Here is a 12,232-nt window from a genome sequence, read left to right on the forward strand (position 1 = left end):
TTATATATATATACGACATATTAGATGAAGAAGAACAGAAAAATCAGGAAAGACAAGGGGGTGGGGAAACAAAGAACAAATAAAACTGCATCCTCAAACTGAACCTTTACTGTCCATTTAATTTATCAAGTAAACATACATTTAGCTTTCTTTTAGAAGATAGTGAGATTCCACAAGACCACCATGAAATAGGTTAGGACAAAAAAAAAGTTAAGGCAGGTGCGTTACTGATCAGGCTTTGTGGCCATATATTTTAAAGTGGTAGTATTTTGTAAAATGATGTAATGAACACCAACAAGCCATTGTACAAGTTATATTATTGCCCGAGTATTGGGCCAACACTAAAAGACACTGAAGATTGGCTGGAGTTTCAAAATGTTGATTGGTACCCCCATCTCCCGAAGAGACCAGACTCATTGCTCTGAGACAGCACTCCAAGCCTTTAGGAAAGTGGCGTCTGTGGTAATAACCCATGCTGGCCTGAATAAAGAAAGCCCCTTGAATAGAGAATTGTTGAGTCTGCCACCATATCAAAAAAATGTCTCATCTTGTGGTTCAACAGGATCTGCTAAGAATGATCCACAATCTTCGCTCCACTGCTGCAGCATTCTTAAAGGGACATGAAACCCAAACATTTTCTCTCATGATTCAGATTGAGAATACAATTTTAAACAACTTTTTAATTTACTTCTATTTTCTAATCTGTTTCATTCTCTTGGTATCATTTGTTGAAGGAGCAGCAATGCACTAATGGTATATAACTGAACATATGGGTGAGCCAATCACAATCAATATATATATATATATATATATATATATGCAGTCACCAATCAACAGCTAGAACCTAGGTTATCTGCTGCCCCTGAGCTTACCTAGATAAACCTCTCAGCAAAGGATAACAAGAGAAGGAAGCAAATTAAATAATAGAAGTAAATTGGAAAGTTGTTTAAAATTGTATTCTCTATCTGAATCATAAACAAAAATTGTTGGGTTTTATGTCCCTTTAATTGTACAGGACGTAGATCAAATATGGCAAATCAAATTGCATCTGAGGCACCAAACACGAGGCCTAAAACTTGGATTGAGCAACATAAGGAAGAGGATTGAGTATACTGTTCCGTTAGAGAAGTACCAGACAGTGAAACAATTATAGGCCTTAGGACAGATCCCCAGGTCGGAGGAGTCAAGGAACTCTTGGATAGGTTGACTTTACAACTGTGACTGCAAAGAAGATGAAAAACCGCATCTGTGTGTTTCATTGCCAGCTAAAGAAAGGATGCCTGCACCAGAATATTGTCCAGGTACAGAGCTATAGAGATTTTAAACAGCATTTTACTTCTATTATCTAATTTGATTAGTTCTCTTGGTATCATTTGTTGAAAAGCATACCTAGGTAGGCTCAAGAGCTGGGAGCTAGCTGCTGACTGGTGGATGCACATATATGCCTCTTATTATTGGCTTTACCTATGTGTTTAGCTAGCCCCCCCATAGTGCATTGCTGCTTCTTCAAAGGATATCAAGAGAACAAAGCAAGTTAGATAATAGGAAAAATATACATTGTATCTGAATTATGAAAGAAAAAAACCCCATTGGGTTTCATGTTCCTTTAGGATCCAAAATAAGCCTTATTTGTTACAAGGAATAGAATGGAGTAGAGCCCTGGTTTATTTGCGACAATGAAAAGCAGCGACTTTCCCCATTATCCTTAAAGGGACAGTCAAGTCCAAAAAAACCTTTCATGTTTTAAATAGGGCATGGAATTTTAAACAACTTCCCAATTTACTTTTATCACCAATTTTGCTTTGTTCTCTTGGTATTCTTAGTTGAAAGCTAAAACTAGGAGGTTCATATGCTAATTTCTTAGATCTTGAAGACTGCCTCTAATCTGAATACATTTTGACCACTAGAGGGCATTAGTTCACATGTTTCATATAGATAACATTGAGCTCATGCACGTAAAGTGACCTAGGAGTGAGCACTGATTGGCTAAACTGCATGTCTGTCAAAAGAACTGAGGGGGCAGTCAGCAGAAGCTTAGATACAAGATAATTACAGAGGTAAAACGTGTATTATTATAACTGTGTTGGTTATGCAAAACTGGGGAATGGGTAATAAAGGTATTATCTTTCTTTTTAAACAACAAAAATTCTGGTGTTGACTGTCCCTTTAACAGAAGCAGGAAAGCGTGTGACCTTCAAGAGATCGCAAGGAACTTAGAGACAGTATGAATCTTCCTTGAGGAGGCTTTGATCCAAAGACCATCTGGTACCCCTGAGATATGATTTCCAACATCCAAGGGTCCTGAACTGACTTTTCCCAAGCATCTTGAAAAAGATTAAATCCGTCCCTGCCAGAGCTTTGTCTAGAGGGGGGCACACATTCAAGCTGAGCCGGTTTCTCGTCTTGTTTTGGACCAGGCAGTGAGATAGATAGATATACACACACACATGCATATATACGTGTGTGTGTGCGTGCACATTAGAGCACTTTGCAGTTAAGTAGATGAAAATATGAAAAATCATTTTTATGCAATATTCATTGTTTATAAAGGTTTTAACTGTGTATTTACTGTAAATATATTTCACATTCCTATGTTCTGCACATAGCATGTATATATATTTATTGTACCAAAAACCATCGGGTATATGTAGAAATATTTATGAATAAATAGAACATTCTGTTATGTGAAGAACATTGGAATTTCGTGTTAGCGCACATGAGAAAATGCAATTATGTTTGCGCAATATTCTAACTTCAGGTTAGCGCTCAAACGAAAACAGCTTACTTTCAACTCGTAATATGAGCTCAACCTGACCATAGCAAAAAACTTACTTCAAGCTCAATTAAAACAGGAGCGGGTGCGTTAATAAGTGCTCCACTTGTAATCTGGCCCTTAATCTGATTCAGATAGAGCACCAAATCAAATATTTTTATACTATGGAATTGCACATTTTATATTTTTATATGCACACTTTCCGAGGCACCAGCTCCTACTGAGCATGCGCCATAGTTTACAGTGTATGTATATGAGCGACTTGCTATCAGCAGTCATAATACACAAGGCTGGCACATGGAATACATTTCCAAAGTGTAAGTAAGTGCTATTGCATTACCTTTTTTTTTTTTTTTTTTTTTTTTAAACTATGAATTTATGGATTATGCAATTCAACTGTATTTAATGGTCCTTTAATTGTGATATCAATGTACTGCAAATAGAAAGCAAACAAGTTGTGAACACCAGTACGCAAGGTTCTAAGCAGCATCTGGAGCTGAGTCACAAGTCTTCAGCAAATGGATACAAATCTTACCCTCCTTTTTACCAGGAAGTGCATGACTGTAAAGGGCATAATATCACTGATAAAGTGTAATAAAAATAATCTCTTTATTTTATAGCACAAGAGCATCAAACAAATCTTTAATACGTATTCAAATTTAATTTCAATAAACCTTTATTAACTAAAGTACCAAATTCTGGGGGTAGCATGTTTAACTAAACATGTGACACTAGATTACTAAAAAAACAACATTGAGAATCTCAATCTAATTGATCTATACCAACATTTAAATGGTTATTTAATCCTTTTTTACTTGCAACTAAACGTTAGCATGTTAAAGGGACATGAAACCCAAAATGTTTCTCTCATGATTCAGATAGAGAATATAATTTAAAAAAAAGTTTTCAATTTACTTCTGTAATCAAATATGCTTTGTTCTCATGTTATTCCTTGTTAAAGAGATATCTAGATATATAGCATTCACATGTCTGGAGCCTACATAACAGGAAATAGTGCTGCCATCTAGTGCTCTTGCTTATGTATAACGATATTGCAAAGCTGCTGCCATATAGTGCTTCAGAGACTTGCGCATACGCCTGAACTTATCTTCCTGCTTTTCAACAAAGGATAACACGAAAACAAAGACAATTTGATAATAGAAGTTAGAAGTAAATTGGAAAGTGGTTTAAAATTGTATGTTCTGAATCTGAATTATGGAAGATTTTTTTTAGTTTTATGTCCCTTTAAAGGGATACTAAACCCAATTTTTTCCCTTTAATTATTCATATAGAGCATGCAATTTTAAGCAACTTTCTAATTTACTCCTTTTAATCAATTTTTCTTTATTCTCTCTTGTTATTATTTGAAAATCAGGAATGTAAAGCTTAGGAGCCGGCAGATTTTAGGTTCAGCACCCTGGATAGGACTTGCTTATTGGTGGCTACAATTAGCCACCAATCAGCAAGCGCTACCCAATGCTGAACCAAAAAAGCTGCGGCTTCTAAGCTTTATATTCCTGCTATATAAATAAAGATAGCAAGAGAATGAAGAACAATTGATAATAGGAGTAAAATAGAAAGTTGCATGCTCAAGCTGAATAAATAAAGAAAGAAATATGGGTTTAGTATCCCTTTAAGGGCCACCAACACTGCTCTGGGAATTCTCATTATCAGCCAATAAGCTCCTCTCCCACAGATAAGATTGCACTTCTCATTAGACCCATAATCAAAACAGATACAACACAACTCATTTTTACAGGTTAATAAAACAGTGCACTTTCATATTCACCATACAACTTTGTTGCATTTAATGTACCCTAAAAGGGACATGAAACACAAAATGTTTCTTTCATAATTCAGATAAAGCATGCATCTTTCTAATTTACTTATATTATGAATTTAAACTTAATTCTCACTATATCCATGCACTACTTGGAGCAAACTGAACACATCTAGTGAACCAATGACAACAGGCATATATGTACAGCCACCAATTTAGCAGCTGGCTCCAAGTAGTGCACTGCTCCCCCCCAAGGCTACCTAGGTATACTTTTCGACAAAGTATACAAAGTGAACAAACTACATTGAAAAGTTGTTTAGAATTGCATGCGCTATCTGAATTATAAAAGAAGAAATGTGGGGGTCCATGTCTCTACGTATGTCGACATGCTAAATGTGATATATTAAAGATGATTAGCAGAAATATCTAGAGCCACATTTCATTTATAGCTATACGTTGAATAATATGAATACCAGAGGTTTTGTCTCCATTTTGTTCTCCATCTGGCACATCTTGCTTCTCCTTTGTTTCTTCATCAGCTGATTCATCAGATTCCCTGCGTCTATCAACTTTAAAAAAAAAAAAAAAACACAATCATAAATGAACAGCTTTATTGAGTCATGCAGTAAACCTGCAAAGCATCATTTATGTCAAATCTTCTCTTACTGAGATGCATATCAGGCTCCCAGAGAGCTACTGTTCAGCGGGGGAGTCAGCTTATTGTAATGGATCAACATTTTCTCCAGAGGCCTTTTAAGAAGTAACATTTTATCATCCAGATACTGCATATGACATCTCCAGTGAAAACGTAGGATTGTATACTTCTACAGCATTTTAAAGGGCCAATGTACTGTAACATTTCCTCCTCTTTAATGTGTTCCCAAAGATCAACTTCAATTGCTGGAGTGTATTAAAGGGCCTTAATAGTCGAAAAATGGCATGTTCTAAATTGTCGTACAATACTGTGTGTTTAACTACAGCAAAGAGCACTGTGGGTCCCCAGCGCTAGTTGCTCATCTGAGTTGTGCTCCTTTACCTATAGTTTGTCACCTGAAACTGCAGCTTATTCCTGTTGAAACCCACCACTTATAATGAAAATTTCAATACTGCAGTAATGGGTAGAGAAAAATAATGTAAAAAGGCACAAAAATAAATCATACACTTCTAATGGGGTGGGGTGGGAGAGATACATACTAAAATTTTAATTTTGTAATTGTTCTAAGTATTGGACTTTGTGTATAAAAAGATAAAACTGATAAAATAAGGATGTCTACTTTCCCTGCAAGCAAATTTCAATGGGTTGTGGTTAAAACTGGCAAAACAGCTATTCTATGTAGAAAAAAACAAAAACAAAAACCTAAATGTCAATGGGAAGTGAGGGAGTTAGGTTCCAGGCCCCTCTCAAAATTGGCATAAGTAACACCTAATACATAATTTTTAAAGCTTTGAAATGAAGACTTTAAATGCTAAACAGCATTACAAACCAGTGGAAATCAGTGGGATCTTGGTTCACCCATTTATGGTCTGGATAAGTCTGGTCAAAAGTGTTTTTTTATGGAAGACTTGCAGGCAAAAGGCCATACCTCTGACATGGAAACCAAGCCACACGACTCAACTATGCTAGAAAACACAGAAACTGGGGTGTAGAAAAATGTCAACAGGTTCTCTGGACTGATGAGTCAAAATGTTATATTATTGGCTGTAGCAGAAGGCAGCTTGATCGCCGAAGGGCTGTAGAGTGGTACAACAATGAGCGTCTGCAGGCAATAGTGAATATAGTTCTCCCCAAGACTTTTTCAACGCGTGCAGGAAGTTGCTGATCCTGGATACACACGGTGAGTCATTGGATGTTTATCTAGCAGTGCACCTGGCTGCTGTTAATGGTTGGTGTGTGCCATTCTATATTGACAGTTTCTGTGATATATATATCAAAATTTCCACTCGCCATTGGCTAGTATCTTATTTTTGTTAATTTATTACTGTATGTAGCATTATTTAATTTGTTACAGTATAAAATAAAAACAATATTACCAATTGTGTCACAATGGCTAAACATATGCAAAGAGGGGGTATGGTGTGGGTGGGATTAGAAATAGCGAGTAAGCTTTTGTACTGGCTAGTAGCGTAGGGCTTGAAATTATATATATATATATATATATATATATATATATATATATATATATATATATATATATATATATATATATATATATATAAATAAATAAAACATGGGCTCTCAGGCTGGACCGGGTACATATCCTATGACCCTGCAACATGTACAGCCCTGGGTGCAAACCAGCACTCTCAGGAAGCTGCACTGCCACCAGAGTCACAGGCAGTTAACCCCAGTCAGGCCTGGGTGCAAGGCCCAAACAAGGAAAAATACAAAAAATAATATTTTTTAATATAAACACACAGAAAAAGTCCAGCACTCACTCACAAGCTCTCAACTAAGATAAAAAGCAGCAATGGAAGAGTTAGTTACCGCATCTGGCCAAATGGGAAAAGCCCAGGTACCTCGTCAAGGTTTCTTTTTTAACATTATAGAAGATTAGCAACTTTTGTCTGCGATTGGTAAACTAGAGTGATATTTTGCAAGCCCTGTAATGAAAGAATATAGAGATAGATAATATATATCTTCTCTGGCCTCTATTTGATAAAGGCTCCACCAGAAACTTAAACGTTATGGCTCTGGGCCAATATTGTTTCTGTAAATAAAATCCTTTTTTGCAGAACTTGTGCCTGTGTTGCCTGCTTGTGTACCTATTGAGGAAGTTGCTGATCCTGGATACACACGGTGAGTCATTGGATGTTTATCTAGCAGTGCACCTGGCTGCTGTTAATGGTTGGTGTGTTCCATTCTATATATATATATCAAAATTTCCACTCGCCATCGGCTATTAACTTATTTTTGTTAATTTATTACTGTATGTAGCATTATTTAATTTGTTACAGTATAAAATAAAAAAAATATTACCAATTGTGTCACAATGGCTAAACATATGCAAAGAGGGGGTATGGTGTGGGTGGGATTAGAAATAGCAAGTAAGCTTTTGTACTGGCTAGTAGCGTAGGGCTTGAAATTGATATAGATATATATAGATATATACACACACACCCAGATGCATCCTCATCAGATATTTTTGCTAATATTTGCAATCACTGTGTAAATACTCTAGTTTTCACAATAGGGTGCAACAAAATATATCAAACACTGCACTGAAAATAACTTTGTCCCTTTCTTGTCCTATCTACAGACCAAGTGGGAGACCCTCATAGCTGCTGCAGGGTTATTGTACCATGTGGTGCGCGCACACACTGTGATTATGCTGCTGTGTGGCTGTGCTTTGGGTGTGTTAGTCCTTTAGAGAGCAGCGCTGTCTATAGCTGCAAGGTTACTTTCCTAATGACGAGCACAATCTGACAGTGTTGCAGTAGGTGACTGGTGCTTTGAGACAATAACACTGAGATAAACCAGATTGCATGCTGGGAAAGCAAACATACAATGTATTGGTTGTAGCTTGCATGCATGCATATTACATCATACATACCCTCACAATAAATAGAGCTGTTGAAGCGTGCAAATACACTTTTTATAAATGTACTGCAGAATGCAAATTGGGAGACAAGAAATTTAAGCACCATGGCAAATGCTGTAATTATTCTCATGTGTCCTGCTTTTTCCTCTGGTCATGAATCCTTACAGGCATACTTTTGTTGTCCTATATTTTCTCCCTCGTTTCTTCTCAAACTACCAACTTCTCCTTGAACAGCTTGTTCATCCTAGGTGTATTTATCCCAGGTTACCCCACCCATTACATTATTGTGGTTAGTCAACCAAGGAGTTTTCCCTCTATTCTTCTCAAACTGTCACTCACTCCTCCCGAGTTGTACTCCATCAGTTCCTTCCACTTATGCTATTACTCCTCCCATGTCTACTCCTACAGTTTCCCTCATACTGTCACTCCCCCAAGTAACCTGCAAGTGCAACCGTTCCTCAAACACTGTCAAGGTTTCCATGTCTCAGCCTTTACTGACGTCAATCCTCTCTTGTTTTCTCCCATACTGTATATGCTCCTAAGGTTGCTACTTCCATTCCTCATCTCCTGTCACTCTTCCCAGTTGCCGTCCAACCTTTTTAATGCTGTACATAAGAAGGGTCCACATTCCATTTTACTACTATAAGGTGTTCTTATTCCATGCTTTGCATATCAGCACTCTCCCCTACTTAAAGGGACAGTATACACCAATTTTCATATAGCTGCATGTAATAGACAAAACTATAAAGAATATGCACAGAAACTCATCTAAAATCTCCAGAATAAAATCTTTTTAAAAATCACTCAGAAGCTCCCAGTTTAGCACTCTTATAAGGTTAGTCTGGGACACCCATTGAAAGGGGCTGAGAAAGCATGAATACTAGGCTCTCCCTAACTTATGAAAAGACCAATTAAACAAACAAGAACAAGCAGGAATCTGTAGACTACATTATACATCTGAGGGGCTTGGTTAGGCATCTGAAATGTAGCACAACGTTATTAAAAAATAAGCAAAACTATACATGGTTACAAAAACACTCCCATATGGGCTATATAAATGGATCATCTACAAAACATACATGCAAAGAAAAATCAAGTGTACAATGCACCTTTAACCATAGTCCATTTTATTCACGTCATTATGTCAGTGTTATACTGTTACTCACTGCTCTCTTCATTCATTTCATAGCACTGTCAATAAACTAATGCCTTCCCTACATGATTGCCACTGACTGACGATTTTAAACATTAACATCTCGGTAAACGTGGCTCTAGCGTGCCTCTCAGAACCGCATCTATTTTATATGCCGGTAAACACGTCTAACATGTTCGTATAACCATGTTGACTTTCCTACCTTCCATGTCTTGCACTTCTCCCTCTCTGCTTTCATCCGCCATAGCTTTCTCGTTTTTTTAGTTTCCGGAAGCATACACTACCACCAATTGGCAGAGAGTCTCCTCCATGACAGCTTAGCAGGGGACAGCCAATGAATATTATAAGTGTGAGTCATATGTCAGCGCCACCTTGCGTGTAATTTCGGTAACTGTTGTTTATATGATTAGGGTAGCATCTAGTAACCATAGCACATCACTCGCCTGACCTTTAGTGATCACGTGATAGAGACATGAATAGCGGGAGAAGGAGAAGATAGGAATCTGCTGCTATATTTTGCAGTTCTTTGTACTGCAGCTGCATATTTATGAAAAATAGAAATATAGAATAATAGAAATTATTTTGTACATGAAACAAATAAGATGGGATCTTTAACGACAAGGAAGTTGGTTTCTTATTCAAGCTGTTTCTTATTCGTGAAATTCTGTTTCTTATTCATGGAAGTTGGTTTCTTATTCAAATTTTTTGTCAGACTGCTTTAAATTGAATTTAAAATAAAAATAAAGGTTTTATTTAAATAATAATATGATTCATATAATGTAGTTACACAGAGGTGGAATCCCTTTATACAGCAATTGGATATACAAACTAAAAAAGGGCATTCGTTGGCACCAATACAAATATTACTATTTTGAATAAGTAACTGATATTTTCAAAGGGTTATACATAGTTGCCAACATTTCAAAAAAATTTCCAGGGACACTTTGCAGCAGAGCAAGCAAGCGGGTTACTGGAGTATTGATGACCTACTGTTCAACTGCTCCGCCCACTCAGTTCTGCAATCAAAACACACCCAGTTGAAAGTAATAGTATAATTTAGACTTATCCATAGTTTATTATACAGATTACAGCACCAAGCTCTTACACCTACCCAGTCTCTGGAACACAATGTCACATTCTGGGCATATGGTTAGTTTTACAACACAGCATCAAAATTAGAAAGACAAATAATATGTGAACCCATTCAATAATACTAATATTCCATTAGGAATGAATTATATTTAAATAATACACTATATCTATTTATCATCTATCTATCTATATCTATATATATCTATATATATATATATATATATATATATATCTATATATATCTATATATATATATATATATATATATATATATATATATATATATATATACAGTATATATATATATATATATATATATATATATATATATATATATATATATATATATATATATATATCCCAAAAAGATCAAGCACATCAAACAGTTCTTTCCAGCAGACAGGGTGCACTTTAGAATGTATCCAAAAGTCCAGCAAAAAAAGGTGAGTGCCTTTTTTGCTGGAATTTATATATATATATATCTATATCTATATATATATATATATATGCAAACAACAAATGCTGTGCAAAATAGATTTTCAGGGACATTTCCAGGGACAAAAAAAATCCAGGGACATACAACAAAATCCAGGGACTGTCCCTGGAAATCAGGGACTGTTGGCAACTATGGGTTAATGACCATTTGGCCACTGATTTAACTATGTATATAAACAGGGTAGATCCCCCTCCATGACATGCAATTGGTTTTAGACTGGCCCAATTATGTTTTGTGCACAGAAATTGATGCCAACCCTGACATAGGTGCTGTACTTCTCATTTTTGAATAAGTAAATTATATTTTCAAAGGGTTAATAGTCATTGGGCCACTGATTTCACTATAAATATATATACAGGGTAGATTCCCCTCCATGACATGCAATTGTTTTTAGCCTGGCCCAATGGTGTTTTGGGCACAGAAATTGATGCCAACACTGGCATTGGTGCTGTAATTGCCATTTTTTAATAAGTAACATATATTTTCAAAGGGTTAATAATCATTGGGCCACTGATTTCACTTTGAATATATACAGGGTAGATCCCCCTCCATGACATGCAATTGTTTTTAGACAGGCCCAATGGTGTTTTGGGCACATAAATTGATGCCAACTCTGGCATAGGTGCTCTAATTCACATTTTTGAATAAGTAACAGATATTTTCAAAGGGTTAATAACCATTGGGCCACTGATTTCACTATGAATATATACAGGGTAGATCCCCCTCCATGACATGCAATTGTTTTTAGCATGGCCCAATGGTGTTTTGGGCACAGACATTGATGCCAACACTGGCATAGGTGCTGTAATTTTTTTAAAAATAATAACTGATATTTTCAAAGGGGTAATAACCATTGAGCCATTGCTTTCACTATGAATATTTACAGGGTAAATCCCCCTCCATGACATTCAATTGTTTTTAGCCTGGCCCAATGGTGTTTTCGCCACAGACATTGATGCCAACACTGGCACTGGTGCTGTAATTACCATTTTTGAATAAGTAACAGATATTTTCAAACAGTTAATAACCATTGGGCCACTGATTTCACTATGAATATATACAGGGTAGATCCCCCTCCATGACATGCAATTGCTTTTAGCCTGGCCCAATGGTGTTTTGGGCACAGAAATTGATGCCAACTCTAGCATAGGTGCTCTAATTCTCATTTTTTAATAAGTAACAGATATATTCAAAGGGATAATAACCATTGGGCCACTGATTTCACTATGAATATATACAGGGTAGATCCCCCTCCATGACATGCAATTGTTTTTAGCTTGGCCCAATTGTGTTTTGGCCACAGAAATTGATGCTAATACTGGCATTGGTGCTGTAATTACCATTTTTGAATAACAAATCTTTTCGAAGGGTTAATAACCATTGGGCCACTGATTTCACT

At 36.3% G+C, this 12,232-nt stretch overlaps 1 protein-coding gene across 1 annotated transcript in view; it reads right to left on the reverse strand.

Annotated features, from left to right (window-relative positions):
- PPP1R7 (protein phosphatase 1 regulatory subunit 7) overlaps positions 1 to 9,574 on the reverse strand; it is a 42,104-nt gene extending 32,530 nt beyond the window's left edge. The window contains exons 1-2 of the mRNA XM_053709901.1: positions 9,448 to 9,574; positions 5,027 to 5,122 (exon numbers count right to left, since the gene is read on the reverse strand). Coding sequence (XP_053565876.1) covers positions 5,027 to 5,122; positions 9,448 to 9,490 — 139 coding nt within the window. The 5' untranslated portion in view covers positions 9,491 to 9,574. The remainder of the gene's footprint in view (positions 1 to 5,026; positions 5,123 to 9,447) is intronic.
- Between the last annotated feature and the right edge of the window lie 2,658 nt (positions 9,575 to 12,232).

This window comes from Bombina bombina, chromosome 4, assembly GCF_027579735.1.
Source record: "Bombina bombina isolate aBomBom1 chromosome 4, aBomBom1.pri, whole genome shotgun sequence".
NCBI classification, from domain to species: Eukaryota; Metazoa; Chordata; class Amphibia; order Anura; family Bombinatoridae; genus Bombina; species Bombina bombina.